Here is a 15,073-nt window from a genome sequence, read left to right on the forward strand (position 1 = left end):
TGTCTGTGGGATAGAGATGGTCCTAAATCAGTGTGAAAGGGATGCTTTTTTCTTGAGTGTGAATATTTAGGTATGAATTCCCTAATCAGAACTACATGATAATAAATATGGAGCAGCCAATGTTAGTGATATTGAAGATATATATTTTCTAGTTTGGAGAATTAACCTTCACAACCCCTCAACAACTGACTCTTTTGTTTTGTTTTGTTTTTTTACCTTTATGTAGATATTAATGAGTGCTTACTAGATACTGATCTCTGTCCAAATGGAAGGTGTGAGAATCTGCACGGAACATACAAATGTATTTGTGACCCTGGATATGAAGTGGATTCAACTGGGAAAAACTGCATTGGTATGTTCCATTTTTCATTTTGAAGTTTGATGCTTGTTTTTATCCTCCTTCGCCTTTTTTTTTTTCAGTGTTTCATCAGATCCGCTAGCTGCTCTTCTGATATTTCTGGATGTTTCTACTGAATTCTTGTTTTAATTTCAGTCCTTTGCAAATGCTTATGAAATTCTCTACTGTGGAGCTGTAAGGGAGCATTGCCATCAGTGACTCAGATTAGTGGAAACGAAGCAATAAACATCCAGTTCAGTTAAGTCCACTGAACATGCATTCTGCAGTACCAATGTTTCTCAAAATCAAAAGAAGCCAGATCCTGCAATTACAATGCACCACAGGAGGGATCTAGGATCACCATTGTGCCAGGTGCCTCCCAGAGCAGGGGATTTAGGTAAAACTCCCAACTGATCATAAGAAGATAAGCATTCCATATGCTACAGAAGGCTTACATGGTTTCTCCCACCTCTAACTTTGGGGAGAAATTCCCTTTCAACTTTCAGACAGGGCTATTGGTTTAACTGTGTTAAACTGTGCTGGCCAGACACAGGAAAATTCGTTGTCATTGGAAGCACTAGCAGAATCTGATGGCATGGGCCAGCTAGGGCTGATTTCCTGTGCCCTACAAGTGAAAAAAATCTAAAGCCAAATTATTCATCATAAAAAAGGTGAAATAGGTTCTTCTTGTTCCTTAGAGGTGACCAGTGGAAGTACTGTGGTATAGGATAAAGAGAATTCAAATAAGTAGCAATCCAGTCACTTCCTACACTATCTGAGATGTAAAAAACCTCATCAGATGCCTGCAGACTCCTGTTACAAATTTTAATTCTGACAATTCTCTTATTCTATTACATGGTCCTATTGAAAGCCTATAACTTAAAACCCTTTACATTCCTTTCTTCCACTACTGAATTGATGCATTGTTCCAAACCTCCTTTGCACAAGTGATCAGAAATTTCTTCTGAGTTCCTGTTAAAGTTTATTTGTGATCATTTTATTATTCCTTTATTATTATTATTTTATTATTCCTTTGACTTAGCACCATGTCAGCACTTTTCCCCAAAGTATTTATAAAGAATTATCTGTTGGCTAAAGTATCCAAATCCACACTTTCAGTCTTTTCATAAAAGGAGAGGCTGCAGCCTTCTCTTGAACACAACTGATCTGACCAGTAGACAGTGTTCTGATGAGGTCTTACCAGTGCCTTGTATAGTGGTGCCTGCAATTCTTCATTGCCCCTAGGAATATCCTGCCTAAACTGATTCTAGAGTGCATTAGTCTTTTCTCAAATACATGTTATACTTTGGGATCAAAGTCAACCTCTAATTGGGAGTTACATCCAGAGTTTTCTCTTCTTAATAGCCTTCAACTGCTGAGTTCTGGTTTGTAGCATGTTATTGTTATTGGTCCCTAATTGGAAGGTTTTAAACGTTGGTGATTATATTTTGTCTTATTTCTCTCATTCACATTGTCAAGATTAATTTAGTTTTGCATTATTCTCTGTATTGGTAATAACTTCCAGCTTAGTGTTGTCCACGGTTTTTGATCCCATTCTTGTTTTATTTCTACATTGGGATGGATATTTTATAGGACCAGTCCCAAGGCTGATCCCTGAAAGGCATTGTTAATATCTTCTCTCCATCGTGATTACTCCCCTTTTTAATATACCCTACTGTAATATCTCCTTCAGCCAGCTCTGGAACCACCTTAAAGTTCTTAAATTCCTTCCTGTTATCTTCAGCTTACATAATAATTTTATTCCAGTTTTGTATTCTCTACTTAAATCTAAATAGTTTAAGTCATCTGCATTATCCCAGTCTAAACTATCCACTGTCTTATTTTTAAAAAAATAACAGTTGATCTATCTTTGATAAAAGTCATGCTGTAATTCATCCCATTTTCCCATTTGTTTCTTTGGCTTTAATTATCCATGACCCATTTCAGTGTCTGCCCGTAGCTTATGGCATCCCTTCTCTTCTCCCCATCCATCTGTGAGTTTTCCAGCTGCACCCCAGCCCACCCTGTTGCAGCCCACGTCCATGCTCCATCACAGCTGTTTCCCATTTTTCCATAATGTTCCACCTGGCCCTCTCTCAATTTGTCTGAACTCCTGTGAAGCTTCCCACACTGTCTGTTTTGTTCTGCAAATCTCCCTGCTTTTCCTAGTGCTTTTGCTGTTCCCAGCTGCTGCGCTGACCCTCTGAGTCTTCCCAACTTCTCTCAACACTTTCTGAGTCCTCTCTGACTTAGCCAATTGTTTCTGTCTGCTCTTGAGGTCTCTCCTGGTTTTCACCTGCCACTCATGGCCCCTTGCCACCTTCTTGCAACTTCTCTCTGATGACCATCAGATCTCTTCCAAAGATTTCCTAAGGGCTCTTGAAATTTAGCACTGGCATTTCGACTTAAATTTTTCACCTCTGAAGCAAGTGTAGACTTACATTGGCCTTGTTAACCATAACATCCAAGACAGTTCAGAGCCAGCATGGAACAAAATGGTGATTTAAAGACCAGGATGACCAGCAAACTTTTCCAAACCAATCCTCTCCTCATTTCTTTCATGACTCTGGGTCTGCTGTGCAGAGAATCAGAGACTGCATAGACCTGTTCCATAATATAAGCAAGATAAAAAGTGTGATTCGCAGCTTTATTTTGAACCATGATGTGGCTGTCACATATTATGAATATATGTAGAAAGAAAAGTACAAGCTCTTACAAAAGCAAAGCAGCCTACTAAGCAATAAAGGTCAGGAAAAAGTAAATAAAGACATACAGAGAAGGTTGTTGCGGTTTGTTTGTTGGGTTTTTTTTTCTCATTTTTCCCTATTTAAAAAACAAAATTAGAATGTTAATTTTTCTCTAGGTAATATTTTTGTGGTTTAAATTCATATAACTATTCTGTTTGCATTATTTTAATGATAGTTTTCATGAAGAAGGAAGGTGCAGTAAGTGGGATATTTATTGGATCTTTAGTTTATTTGGAATGGTCTTTTTCATTTGAAGTAATTCCAAGCCTATTGTCTAATAAAAGAATCTAGAAATCTTTTTTGTGTCTTTGAAAAACAGAGCAAGTCATGTGTGTGAATATTCTCTCTCTTCTCTTTGTTTCCTTCTTCTCTCCACATACACAAAATCTAACGAAATGTGACTGCTGGGAGGGAAATTCTGTCCTGGCTTCTATTCCAGAAATGTTTTCTTTTTTAGAAAGTTCTTTATTTTCATTACAGACATTGATGAATGTGCACTGAACATGCTGCTCTGTGACAACGGGCAATGCAGAAATACACCTGGAAGTTTCACTTGCACTTGTCCAAAAGGATTTGTATACACTCCTGACCTAAAGACATGTGAAGGTAATTGGTAACATTCCATTTCATCCTAGTTTTATTCATTTGGATTGTTCTCAGATTGTACCAGAAATACTTTGAAACTTGATAAGAATATAATGTGTAGAACTACAAAAAACCATGAAGAAATTATATGGGGAAGTAGAGGAACGAAGAGAAGCAAGGCCAAAATGAAAGCATTAGATAACCTCATGAAATAGCCTGTGTTAGGTCTGTACTAGCATTCTCTTTATTGACTACCACCAGTAGGCCCATACTGTGCCAAGGGTGAGAAAAACTTGAGAACCAAGTTTTACACACCTGTTATCTTGAGTGGAGAACAGAGCCTGACAACTCCTAGTTTGAACTCTTTTTGAGCCACAGACAGGATGTGTATCAGATAATTTAAACAACACAGTCCATCACCACAAAGCAGGGCAATAGCTGGGTATCTCTGAAAAATGAGATGCTGCTTCCAAGTTCAATGTTTTAATGTTCTAACATGTTACTGTGTCTTTAGGACACATGCCTCATTAGTCTATTGTGAAGAGTTTCATGACAGAAAAATAGAATATCAGGAAAACTGGTCATGAGGAAAGCTGCTTCCATTTTTCCCTAAGCTGAAGAAGTCCATATGTATTTTTGTTAATGCTTCCTGGCACTAACAGCAGTGTGTTTCTTTTCTAGATATTGACGAGTGTGAATCTAACCCCTGCGTTAATGGGGTGTGCAAAAATACACCAGGCTCCTTTGCTTGTGAATGTTCTCCTGAAAGTACTTTGGATACAACCAGAACCATCTGCATAGGTATTGATTCTTCTGAAGATTTTATGTTTACTGGTTGAATATATCCGGTGATATACAAACATTGTGCATCAAGTATAGAAAATATTTTAAAATAACTTGTGTAGATAAATTCAGTAGAAAACGTTACAGAAACAATGTTATGAAAGTGTTTTCACAATTACTGCAGGTACATAAAGCGCAACTAGCACTTGGGAACATGGTGTTCTTCCATGTCAAATTTGAAAGAGAGAGGAAATTTTTTTGTGACAAATACAGACTACTTCTACAGGACTATGCTCACCCACTTAATTCCTCCGGCAAGAGGGGTGGACATGTTCTTGTTAAGATCTACTCTCCGGAAACACCAGTTTTCTATTTGAGATAGAGCATGAGTAAGTTGTGTCCAGACTAGTTCAAGAGCAGCCACGAACAATACTGTGAGTCACATACTCTGTGGACTTATGATTTCTTCCCTTAGCTGTTCTGGAGGGACAGCAATTTATAGCTGGTGCCTAGTCAGTGAGGAGAACTGTGGAACTATAGCTCTGTCTGATCCTTAGCTATCTCCAGCCACTTCCTATATGGGAAGATCAGATATCCAGAGTGGAGGATCTAAAAGATTAATGGAAGATCAAGAAGGAGTTCGTATCTACCCTGTTCTTCTGCATGTGCCTTTAATCTGAGTCATAATAAATACAATGGCTTCAATCTTGAATGGTGTTGAGATATTCCCTGTTAAGGTCGATAAGTATAAACTAAGATTTGCAAGGGCTCTGTGCTGGGATGATTTCAGGCTATAGTCCAGCATAGACAGGGATAAATTAAGAGCTTTTAAAATAAGTTGAGATCTGATGTGGTAAGTTATATTGAAAGGATGGTTCTTTTCCATGGTTAAATTTAAGTGTGTTTGCAATTAATGTATAACGCTAGACAACCTGTATGACAACACATTGGGTTTTTTTCCAAACAGAAACTGTTAAGGGTACCTGTTGGCAGAACATAGTGGATGGAAGATGTGAAATAAATATCAATGGAGCAACTCTGAAGTCCCAGTGCTGTTCCTCACTAGGTGCTGCTTGGGGAAGCCCGTGTACACCATGTGAACGAGGTAACACTGTTAATTTTCCTAAGGAACCTAGGATTCTTCCTGTTCTGAGGGTCCAGATTATTGTCACAGAAGTTTGGCCCAGGCAAGACACATAACTTTACGTGTTTTATTATCAAGCATTCATTCTGTATTCAGTCTGAAAAAGAGAAGCCTTAATATTTGAGAGGTAGCATGTAGCTACAGAAGGTTCTAACTTTGGAATTTATAGTAAACATTTTACAAGTTTAAATTCTAAAGGGAAGGGACCACACCTACAGTCTGTAACTTGCAGCATTACTTTAGCACGGTTTGTCATAATTAGTGATCTAGAGTCCCTAATGATGTAGCAATAGATGCATGTTCCCCAGAGCTCATAAGAAAATGTTTGCAACAAATGGATCTCTGGTGTGGTAATGGAGGGAGGAGAGGGAGTAGCCCTTGTTAGTATACTCTGTAGATTAACTGGTGACCGAGAGAATCATAAGATTGATCAGGAAATGGGTTGAGGTCTCTGCATAGTCACTTGATAATTAGACTGAACTGTTAGATGAGCTGGGAACCCAGGGATGAGCTGATGGATGCAGAAATGTGTGTGGATTGTTATTTCTATATGCTGAAAGCTGCTAGTTTTCTCAAATCTTTAGTTAAATTCATCCTGTATATCTTAGCAGAATTCATCCTCATCCATCTGTGGTAAATAGGGCTGTAATGTGCTGTGATCAAGTTAAATGAATTAATCTGTTTGAATGAAACAGGAATAATATAACCACTTGGGGGTTAGCTAGGAAAGGCACATGGGAAGCAAAAGAGGATAATAGCTGACACTCTGTATAGTTTATCTAGTTGCTCCATCTTATCTCTATTATTTCAATAAATACTGAGATACTGTCTAAGCACTCAGACTTCTCATAGCAATAAACTAAACTAAACAATAACTAAAATTTCACATGATCAGTTTTGCATAATAAGTTAATGATGAGTTTTGGATTGTAGCATTCTGAAATTCACTTTTGTTTGCTTTACAGATCCAATATGTCAAAAGGGATATTCAAGAATAAGAGGAACATTGTGTGAAGGTATTTATTGTTGCCTTAACATAAATCAGAGCTTGAACGAAAAAATGCCAGTGTTTTAATTTAAGTAGTTAATTTAGCATAGAGGAACACTATGCCAAATTCTTACCTTGTGTACTTCCATTGACTTCATTAGAATTATGTCAAGGATGAACTTGGTTTCAGTTTGTTTAACATTCCTACATACTCACAGTTTATTTCAAAGTACACGCTTGCAAATGTAGTGTCTACCAGTATAAGGAGATGATTCTCTCTCTTCAAATACTGTTAACTTTCGTTTTGCATGAAAGGTTTTTGGTAGGGTTTTTTCTTAACTTTGTCTTTCTTCCGTGCAACGTTATATGAAATCAGGCAAATTCCAAAGCATAGTTTCATTGTCTTTTTAAAAAGGAGAAGAAAAAAAAAAAAGCATCAGGATGCAGTTAAACTTTGGTTAAAGAAAAGGTTGAAGATTTTTTAAAATGTGTAACTTTTTTGCTTGATATGAGATGACTCTATACTATTCTGTGAGAACTGAAGGTCCCACCCTATTTCGTCTTCATTTGAATTGACTTGAACTCCTGGCAAAGTACTGCATATTTCCATAATATGCAGAAGCTCAGAGGGTCTCAAACTGCTGTGGGTCATCCTGACTGACAACATCTGACATGACACTGCAGTTAAAGTATTTTTTAGAAATTACTCCCATATGTAGCTTCCATAAAGAAACATTGTTTTTTCCCTTAACAAAAAAAAAAAAGAGGAACACCCTCACACATATTCTTTGCTTTCCAAGTGATGACTGAATACCTTGGCACGTCTGCGCTGCAGACCCACTGTACATAACTTATCTGACCTCAGCAACACTTTCTGGAGTGTGTAAGTGAAAGAAAAGGGAGAAAAAAATAAGTGGCCCCACCTATCTCTCTTCACAAGGAAAGTCTTAGAACATTTTCAACACTGCTGGGATGGAAAGTTTATCCTTCCAAGATGTAGACATAACTGTTTTCAGCATTTCCTTTACCAGCACTTTGGATTACATCTATTTCGTGCTTTAATCTTTCTCATTTCAGTGGGACCTGGATAGCCCCAGATTTTTCAGAGTAGTTCCCCGTGCTTTTAGCATACTGAAGCCATATTTGAGTTTCAACCAATGTAAGCATTTTTCAAGACAGAGGAAGATCTCTAGGAAATTTACTGGCAAGTGAGAGACAGGACAAGGGAGTGAGTTTAGTTCCCAAAAGATGATGCTCAGTTCTCCCATACATAGCCCATGTAAAATGAGTAATGGACCTTGTGCAAGGAAATAAGCAAACTAAATTGGCAGCATTCCTCTACTTTACGGGTGAGCCCTGCAGTTGTCAGCTGGAATATGCCTCACAGGCTGTGAACTGTGTTTCCGTGGTTTCTAATAGTCCACTGGCTTTACTTCCTGCCTTCCAGTCAATAAGGGCCTTTTATTTATAATATCTATTCAAGGACAGAGGCCACTGATGTCCACGCCACATTTATCCTCCACGCTGCTCAATGCAATTTGAGAGCTACAGAGTTTGTTCACACCAGGAGTTTTTTCTGGAGATGTAGCGAGTCCAACCTACCCGCTTCTTGATTACTCTGTACATGAGGGTTAAGCTATAGAATATCCCAGTCATTCTTTTCTCATTTCTTTTTCTTATCCTCTCCTCTCTTTAAAATTGTTGTGCTTCTTCTTGGGACGTATTTAATGCTGAAGGCTTTTTCCTAAAGGCGATTGTGAAGCATATGCTTTTCACAAAGGACACTGGTGGGAAGACCTCACACTTAGATTACTAAACATTTATTTATGCTCAGGCCAAGCTAACACAGTTAATCAAATTATCCTTACCCAAAAGTGCTAAATTTGGCACTTAAATATAGAAATATAATCTTTTACTTAATGAAGTTAAACTCTGTGTGCAGTCATAAGGAGTTTAGTTTAATCTATATAAAGTTACTAATTACCAACAAGGTCGTAGGGCCAGATTTCAAGCAGTGTTGTACTTTACAGACGTGCAGAGGTGTGGCTGATAAGACACAAACATTAAAACTACAAAATTTTTTTTAAAAACATAAAAAAAATACACCATAACTTAATCTTGTTGGAATAATGCATAATCTCATTATGCACTTATCTTTGTCTTTCTTTGCCCGTTTGCTTCAAAACTCTGGCCCACAGTGAGTATGAAAATTGATATAATTTGTAAATGCCTCTCCCTTTTTTTTTTTTTTTTTTTTTGAGTTTGATTACAGTATATGTAGGAATGGCAAATAGCAACATGTATTATTTCTAATCATCAGCAGTTTTCTGTAATTAATTGATTCTGTCTGACTTACATAGGAAATCCTAAATATTTGGGATTTTGTCAGGTCATGTAAGATGTTGTGGTTTTGTATTTTATCCTAAAAACCAAACATTAGAATGTTTGTAATTTTTCTGATTTGTTCATGTTTAGCATGCTAGTGATTACTTTTATTCACGTTTTGTTTGGAAATAGATGTAAATGAATGTGAGGTGTTTCCTGGAGTCTGTACAAACGGGCAGTGTGTCAATACCTTGGGATCGTTTGTTTGCCAATGCCCCAATGGAATGACTTTAGATGCTTCTGGACGGACATGTCTTGGTAGGTATTAATTCCATTTGCGTGTCTGCTAGGAAAGAGCAAATCTACGTGGTAAGCAATGTTTGCACTGCATGTTTTCTTACAAATAAGGAAAATTATTTCTGTCCATGTAAGTAATTTTCAAATGGAATCAGTCAGGGACATGAACTTAGTTCAACTGGAACATGAACAGATTCCAATGGTAGCAGCTAAAGCCCATCACCATTTGCTAGCTGGTGAACAGCACTGATTTAGTTCCCTACAGATCTGTGCTCTTAGCACTCTTCGTCAGAGTCCCACTGAAATCACCAAGGCTGGAAGAGTGGTGGGAGGGACTATCGTTTGGTGGGTCTCAGGTGTCTGAGGAGGAATGTGGTGTTCCTAGCCACACCGTACATCTTAATGGAGGGTGCAACAGAATATTGAAGTTTTATATGCTGTCCATCCAGAGCACCTTTGTCCCTTTATGCCAGTGAGTGCCTAAGATTTGTCTCAGAACAAGGCATAGCTTGAAGTAATAAAAAGGCCTTATATATATGGTAAGCCGGAATGCTTCAACAATCCTGTTCTGATACAAAATTTACTTCAAGTGTTGAGCACTATTTTTCAGAATGGTGCTTGAAGCTTATGTCAACTCTTAATTTCTGAGTTCAGTGTTAATATTTTGCTGTTAGAAATTACGCAGTGTGCTTGGTATGCTCTGACTCTGAGCTCACAAAACCATGGAGCACACTGTCTTGTGAAGGGATTCTGGAAAAGGATTCCTCTGCAGTGAACTAAATTTTCTCTTTCTCTTTCAACATATTGTTCAATTGCCCAACAGACATTCGCTTGGAGAGTTGCTACCTGCAGCATGAAGATGAGCAATGCACCTCACAAATACCAGGCCGACACCGAATGGATGCTTGCTGCTGTTCGGTGGGGGCAGCGTGGGGCTTTGAGTGTGAGGAGTGTCCTCTGAAGGGATCACCTGAATTTGAAGCTCTTTGTCCAAGAGGATCTGGGTTCTCTACAAAGATAGAGATAACTGGGAAACCTTTCTCTAAAGGTATGGGATCCATTTGTGGTTCATTGCCAGCGAATCCTGCTGGCTTTTCCTTTTGCTCTCCCCTGGGACAATTCCTGTGGGTTTGAAGATTTCAATGATAGTCAGGCACTTCACTCACTTAAGGCATATTTGAAAATCCAATTAGATTTCATGGAAATTAAGGCCAGAATAAAACACAAGATAATTTAGTCTGTCATGGACCATTAAATACTACATAATACTGCAGCTTCAAAATACTAAATTTGTGTCTCTACTAGAGAGGTTAAATTGTGCCTGACTTTGCCTCCTGTGCTGCATCTAATGGCACCTCTGACTGATGAAATAACTTTGGACACCTGGCACCTCATAGTACAAGAACTGGAACAAACTGAGCAGTCAGCTTTGGATATATTGGAAGAGCAATCCTTACCTGTACAGGGTGCAATAACTTTAATTCTACTGTGGAACAAGCAAGGGAGGGCGAATAATTTGGGGAATTTCTTGTGGCGCTACTTGGAGAAGTGGAGGAAAATGTTTCCAGGATGATAGCTCAAATCAGCAGAATTTAATTTACTGTAAACCAAGTCTTGTTATGAATGTCGTTGGTAAACTTCCAGCATTAAATGGAATCACACAGTGACACCCTAGCATCATGTGCTGAAAGCCGTCTTTTAGGGCTACCAGCGGGGTTAAGCTGGACAATGTCAGAAACACAAATGGAGGTTAATATGTTTATAAAGAAAGCTAGTTACCCCAAAACTAAACATCCTAAAGTCTGAAAGGAGGGGAAAATATATGAATGACAATGCTGTTGTTAGTTTCAGCCTTAGTTTTATAAACAGTTACTAAGCCATCTATTATCCATAAAGAAAAGTGACATGTGGGTTTATTTATGCCCATTGTGTTTTCTTTGACTCATGGCAGTCACATTTTTTTCTCAGAAACCAGAAGACAGAGTGGTTCTTTTGGAAACACCCTTTGCCCTTGTAGGTTTGATCCTCTGTCCACTGAAATCTTACTGTTGACTTCAGTGAGCTGCAGATCAGATTCTGCAGGACAAAGGGGAGAGTAATACCGTTTTATGGCAGAAAGTGCTATTGGTAGTTCCAGTGCAGTGTCTACATTGTTGGTGAGGTGGAAGTCAGTATCAGTTATGTAGTGTGGTCTCCAATTTTCCCAAAAGGAGGGCTCATTATCACAAGAAAGGATGAGCTCTAAAGTTGGCATTGTTCTTGTGCACTGTTTTTGTATGAAGTGGTAACATCATATGTCCTTACTGTTTTATTTTTAGATATCAATGAATGTAAAATGGTCCCCAGTCTTTGTACTCATGGAAAATGCAGAAATACTATTGGCAGTTTTAAGTGCAGATGTGACAGTGGATTTGCGCTCGATTCTGAAGAGAGGAATTGCACAGGTAAACTGCATGGATGTATCTCTCCTAACTTGGATTTGAAAGCAAAAAACTAAACTCCTTTGAAAATACTGTGAATGTGTTTTGTGTTACAGATATTGACGAATGCCGCATCTCTCCTGATCTTTGTGGCCAAGGCATCTGTGTCAATACTCCTGGAGACTTTAAATGTGAATGTTTTGAAGGCTATGAAAGTGGATTTATGATGATGAAAAACTGCATGGGTATGTTTTTTATAGACCATAGATGTGCAATAGTATATTATGCATGGTTTAATTTTTGTTTATTTTTTTTAAGGTTTGATTGCACCTGGGTTTAGGTCCCTCTCATTTTGTGTGTCATATTAAAGCTCACTTCAACTTGATTTCCACCCCAAACTTGACTTCGCTGCTTCTGCAGGCTGCCAAAACATAAATGAGCAAGGGTCAGGATTTTAGGATGTTGAACTTATCCCCACAATCCCCATCTTGCTAAGTGGGACACCATCCTGAACTTCGAAGTTAGAGTAGATTAAAATTTAGAAGTAGTCTTTTTTGAATTTATTTTATTTTTTTAATGGCGCTCTGGTATAAAGGGATGACTTGCTGTAGGCAAGTCTCTAGAGCTGATCTAGGCAGATGGTGCTGCGATGGGTAGCAGGCTATGGGGAGGGATGAGCTGCTGCTGTGGCAGTGCTGGCCCCTGCAGTGATGTGCCTCCCTTCTCCCCACAGACATCGACGAGTGTCAGCGCAATCCCCTTCTCTGCCGAGGCGGCACCTGCATCAACACAGAGGGAAGTTTTCGGTGCGATTGTCCTCCAGGCCATCAGATATCACCAAATGTCTCTGCATGCATAGGTGAGACATGCAGGCAAAAATCAATATTGTGCAAAGCTTTTTGTACTGCTCTTCTGTTGCACATGCATTTTTTGGCTTTAGTATCATTTTTATTCAGACCTAAAATGTGTTCCCCTGTCTCTTTTGCAATAGACATTAATGAATGTGACCTAAGCACCAACCTGTGCCGAAATGGACGTTGTGTCAACCTGATTGGAAAGTATCAGTGTGCTTGCAACCCCGGATATCAGTCCACGCCCGACAAGTTATACTGTGTTGGTAAGGACAAAATCTATATGGGCTCTCTAGCAAATAGGGAAGATAAAGCATAAATAATTGTTTCATTTTTAGTATTTGTATACAGGCATTTTTAACTGTGATTCGAAAAATCTAGTACAGTCTGTCAAAATAGTATGCAAAAAACCCCAAAATGTGCATAGCCATTACTTACGAGGAATGAATGAAATTACTGCAGGGCTATAGTTAACTGTGTAATAGCTTATTTTCTCTAGTAAATCAATCATGATACATAAAATAGCATACTATTTTAAATGGCCTAAGACTTCAGACTTCGATCAGTAAGAGGGAATACCTTTTTAAATCCTGAGTTGTATATTTTATTAAAAATCAGCATTCCTGACAGACTATGGAGTAGAATCATGTGATGCAGTTGAATTTTTCCTAATCTGATCTGCAATTGTCTCAAATACAGAGCCTTTCCAGTAACTGTTTTCTTTAAAGCCACATTTTGTAAATGATATTTACCTTAAATCACGTATTGTGCACTCTCTTATATGCATACATTTTATTGTGCCATGGAAATACACTGGATTTAATTCTGCCTAGTAGATAATTTTTTCCCTTGCTCCTTACAAAAACTTTGTTGCCTTCATGATACTGTGATAACCCAACAGTGGTATTTTCATATGTAGAAAGAGAACTGTGGAGGTATTTGTATATGCAGTCCGATAGCATCATCTCTTTCCCTCCCTGGTTTGTCTGACAGCCATCCCAATGCCTATGTTTGCAAACGTTTGAATGTTCAAGGAGTGTGCAAATATCAAGTGTGGATTCTAGATTGATCCTGTTCTGGAAAGCTGAATCAAAGTGTATCCTTGAAATGTGCTTTAAAGTAAAAGACGTGTGTTTTAACTGTAATTTTCTCCTTTTTAGATATTGATGAGTGCAGTATAATGAATGGTGGCTGTGAGAACTTTTGTACAAACTCGGAGGGCAGCTATGAATGTAGCTGTAAACAAGGCTTTGCACTCATGCCAGACCACAGGACATGCACTGGTAAGGGAAATTTTGGGAACTTTTCCACTGGAAGGGTTTATTTCAATAGTTTAAAAATAGACTTTCTTTTAAAGATTAAAGCTGTTGTAACAAGTATACTGGGTTTTTTTTTCTTAAAAAAAAAGTAATGCATGGAAAGTGAAGTTCTTTTTCTAAGGTAAACATCTCCAAAGTACCAGAATTGGACAACTGCAGACTGAGTTGCTTTGAAGGGAACAGATTTTTCATAATTTCAGAAAGCATGCAAGTTGAGTCTGAGTTTGGTAACAAAAAGCTGTCATTTTTTCAGTAGGAGATATAAATTTTCTCCCTTAAGATACTATATTAAGTCCAAATCCAAAATGTGTTGAAGTCAATGGAAAGAATCATCACAAATATAAGCCAAAATACTCTGCATGGGTTCTGTATGGTTATGTTGTAGAGAGAATAGACAGAATGCTAGAAAAGGAGCTGATTACCCTTTTCTGTGGTTGTGTGTTATCTGCTCCTAAGCAAGCAAGAAAATTCCTGTTTTTAGTTCTTTGTTTAGTCAAATGCAAGTATGCTGCGTTACTTCAAAAATGAATGACTTTCAGACAAACTGAAATCTGAGTAGTACGAATCTTTCTTAGGAAACAGCTCTGTTGCACTCTAAACAGGGTTTGTGAGAAAGTTTTCAGAGCTCTGTAATGGCTGGGTGTTCTTTGGGAGTCTGGGAATTATAATCCCAGTAAGTGAATTGTACTCTGTGATTTCCACATAGGTTACAGGAAATATAATTCTACCCTACTCTTCTGTTCTTGCTGCACAGCCACTGGCCTGTTGAGGCATGTGAATATTTGCCAGCTGTTTGCCAATTCCATCCAAGAGCTCTTCGAGCATGAGAAATATAACAGGGTTAATCCCTTGGAATAGAATTGCCTTTATAGTTGAACAAATGGAGAGCTTTCTATACTGAATTAATAGAGAGAGTTCACATTTAGAAATTGTAAATATTTATAGACCTCTGACCAGAGTCTCAGTTACCCTGAGGCCACTCGCTACTATTCCAAAGCAGAAAAGAGCCTTAAAGCACAGTTAAGTGTAGTTTGTCCCCTCATTGTAGCTTACGCTGTTGAAAGATGTAAAGTAGCCAATCTTTAGCAAGCATCGGACCCTTGTTCAAAGAAATCAACTAGAAAAAATGCAAATTTGTCTGACCCTGAAATTAAGTATTTTGAAACCTAAAATATTTAGCTTAGAAATAGTTTGCTTTAGGTCAAGTTTCTAGAAAAGGCAAGTTCATACAAAAACTTGCCCAAACATTGGTGTTTGGGGCACTTTTTCAATGCCAA

General features: G+C 38.2%; 1 protein-coding gene across 1 annotated transcript in view; it reads left to right on the forward strand.

Annotated features, from left to right (window-relative positions):
- FBN1 (fibrillin 1) overlaps positions 1-15,073 on the forward strand; it is a 156,323-nt gene that overhangs the window by 88,137 nt on the left and 53,113 nt on the right. The window contains exons 18-29 of the mRNA XM_086620462.1: positions 227-352; positions 3,565-3,690; positions 4,351-4,470; positions 5,420-5,557; positions 6,562-6,612; positions 9,102-9,227; positions 10,030-10,254; positions 11,525-11,650; positions 11,743-11,871; positions 12,360-12,485; positions 12,618-12,743; positions 13,638-13,760. Of these exons, the coding sequence (XP_086476588.1) occupies positions 227-352; positions 3,565-3,690; positions 4,351-4,470; positions 5,420-5,557; positions 6,562-6,612; positions 9,102-9,227; positions 10,030-10,254; positions 11,525-11,650; positions 11,743-11,871; positions 12,360-12,485; positions 12,618-12,743; positions 13,638-13,760 (1,542 nt within the window). The remainder of the gene's footprint in view (positions 1-226; positions 353-3,564; positions 3,691-4,350; positions 4,471-5,419; positions 5,558-6,561; positions 6,613-9,101; positions 9,228-10,029; positions 10,255-11,524; positions 11,651-11,742; positions 11,872-12,359; positions 12,486-12,617; positions 12,744-13,637; positions 13,761-15,073) is intronic.

The sequence above is a fragment of the Tauraco erythrolophus genome, chromosome 14, assembly GCF_009769465.1.
Source record: "Tauraco erythrolophus isolate bTauEry1 chromosome 14, bTauEry1.pri, whole genome shotgun sequence".
NCBI lineage: Eukaryota > Metazoa > Chordata > Aves > Musophagiformes > Musophagidae > Tauraco > Tauraco erythrolophus.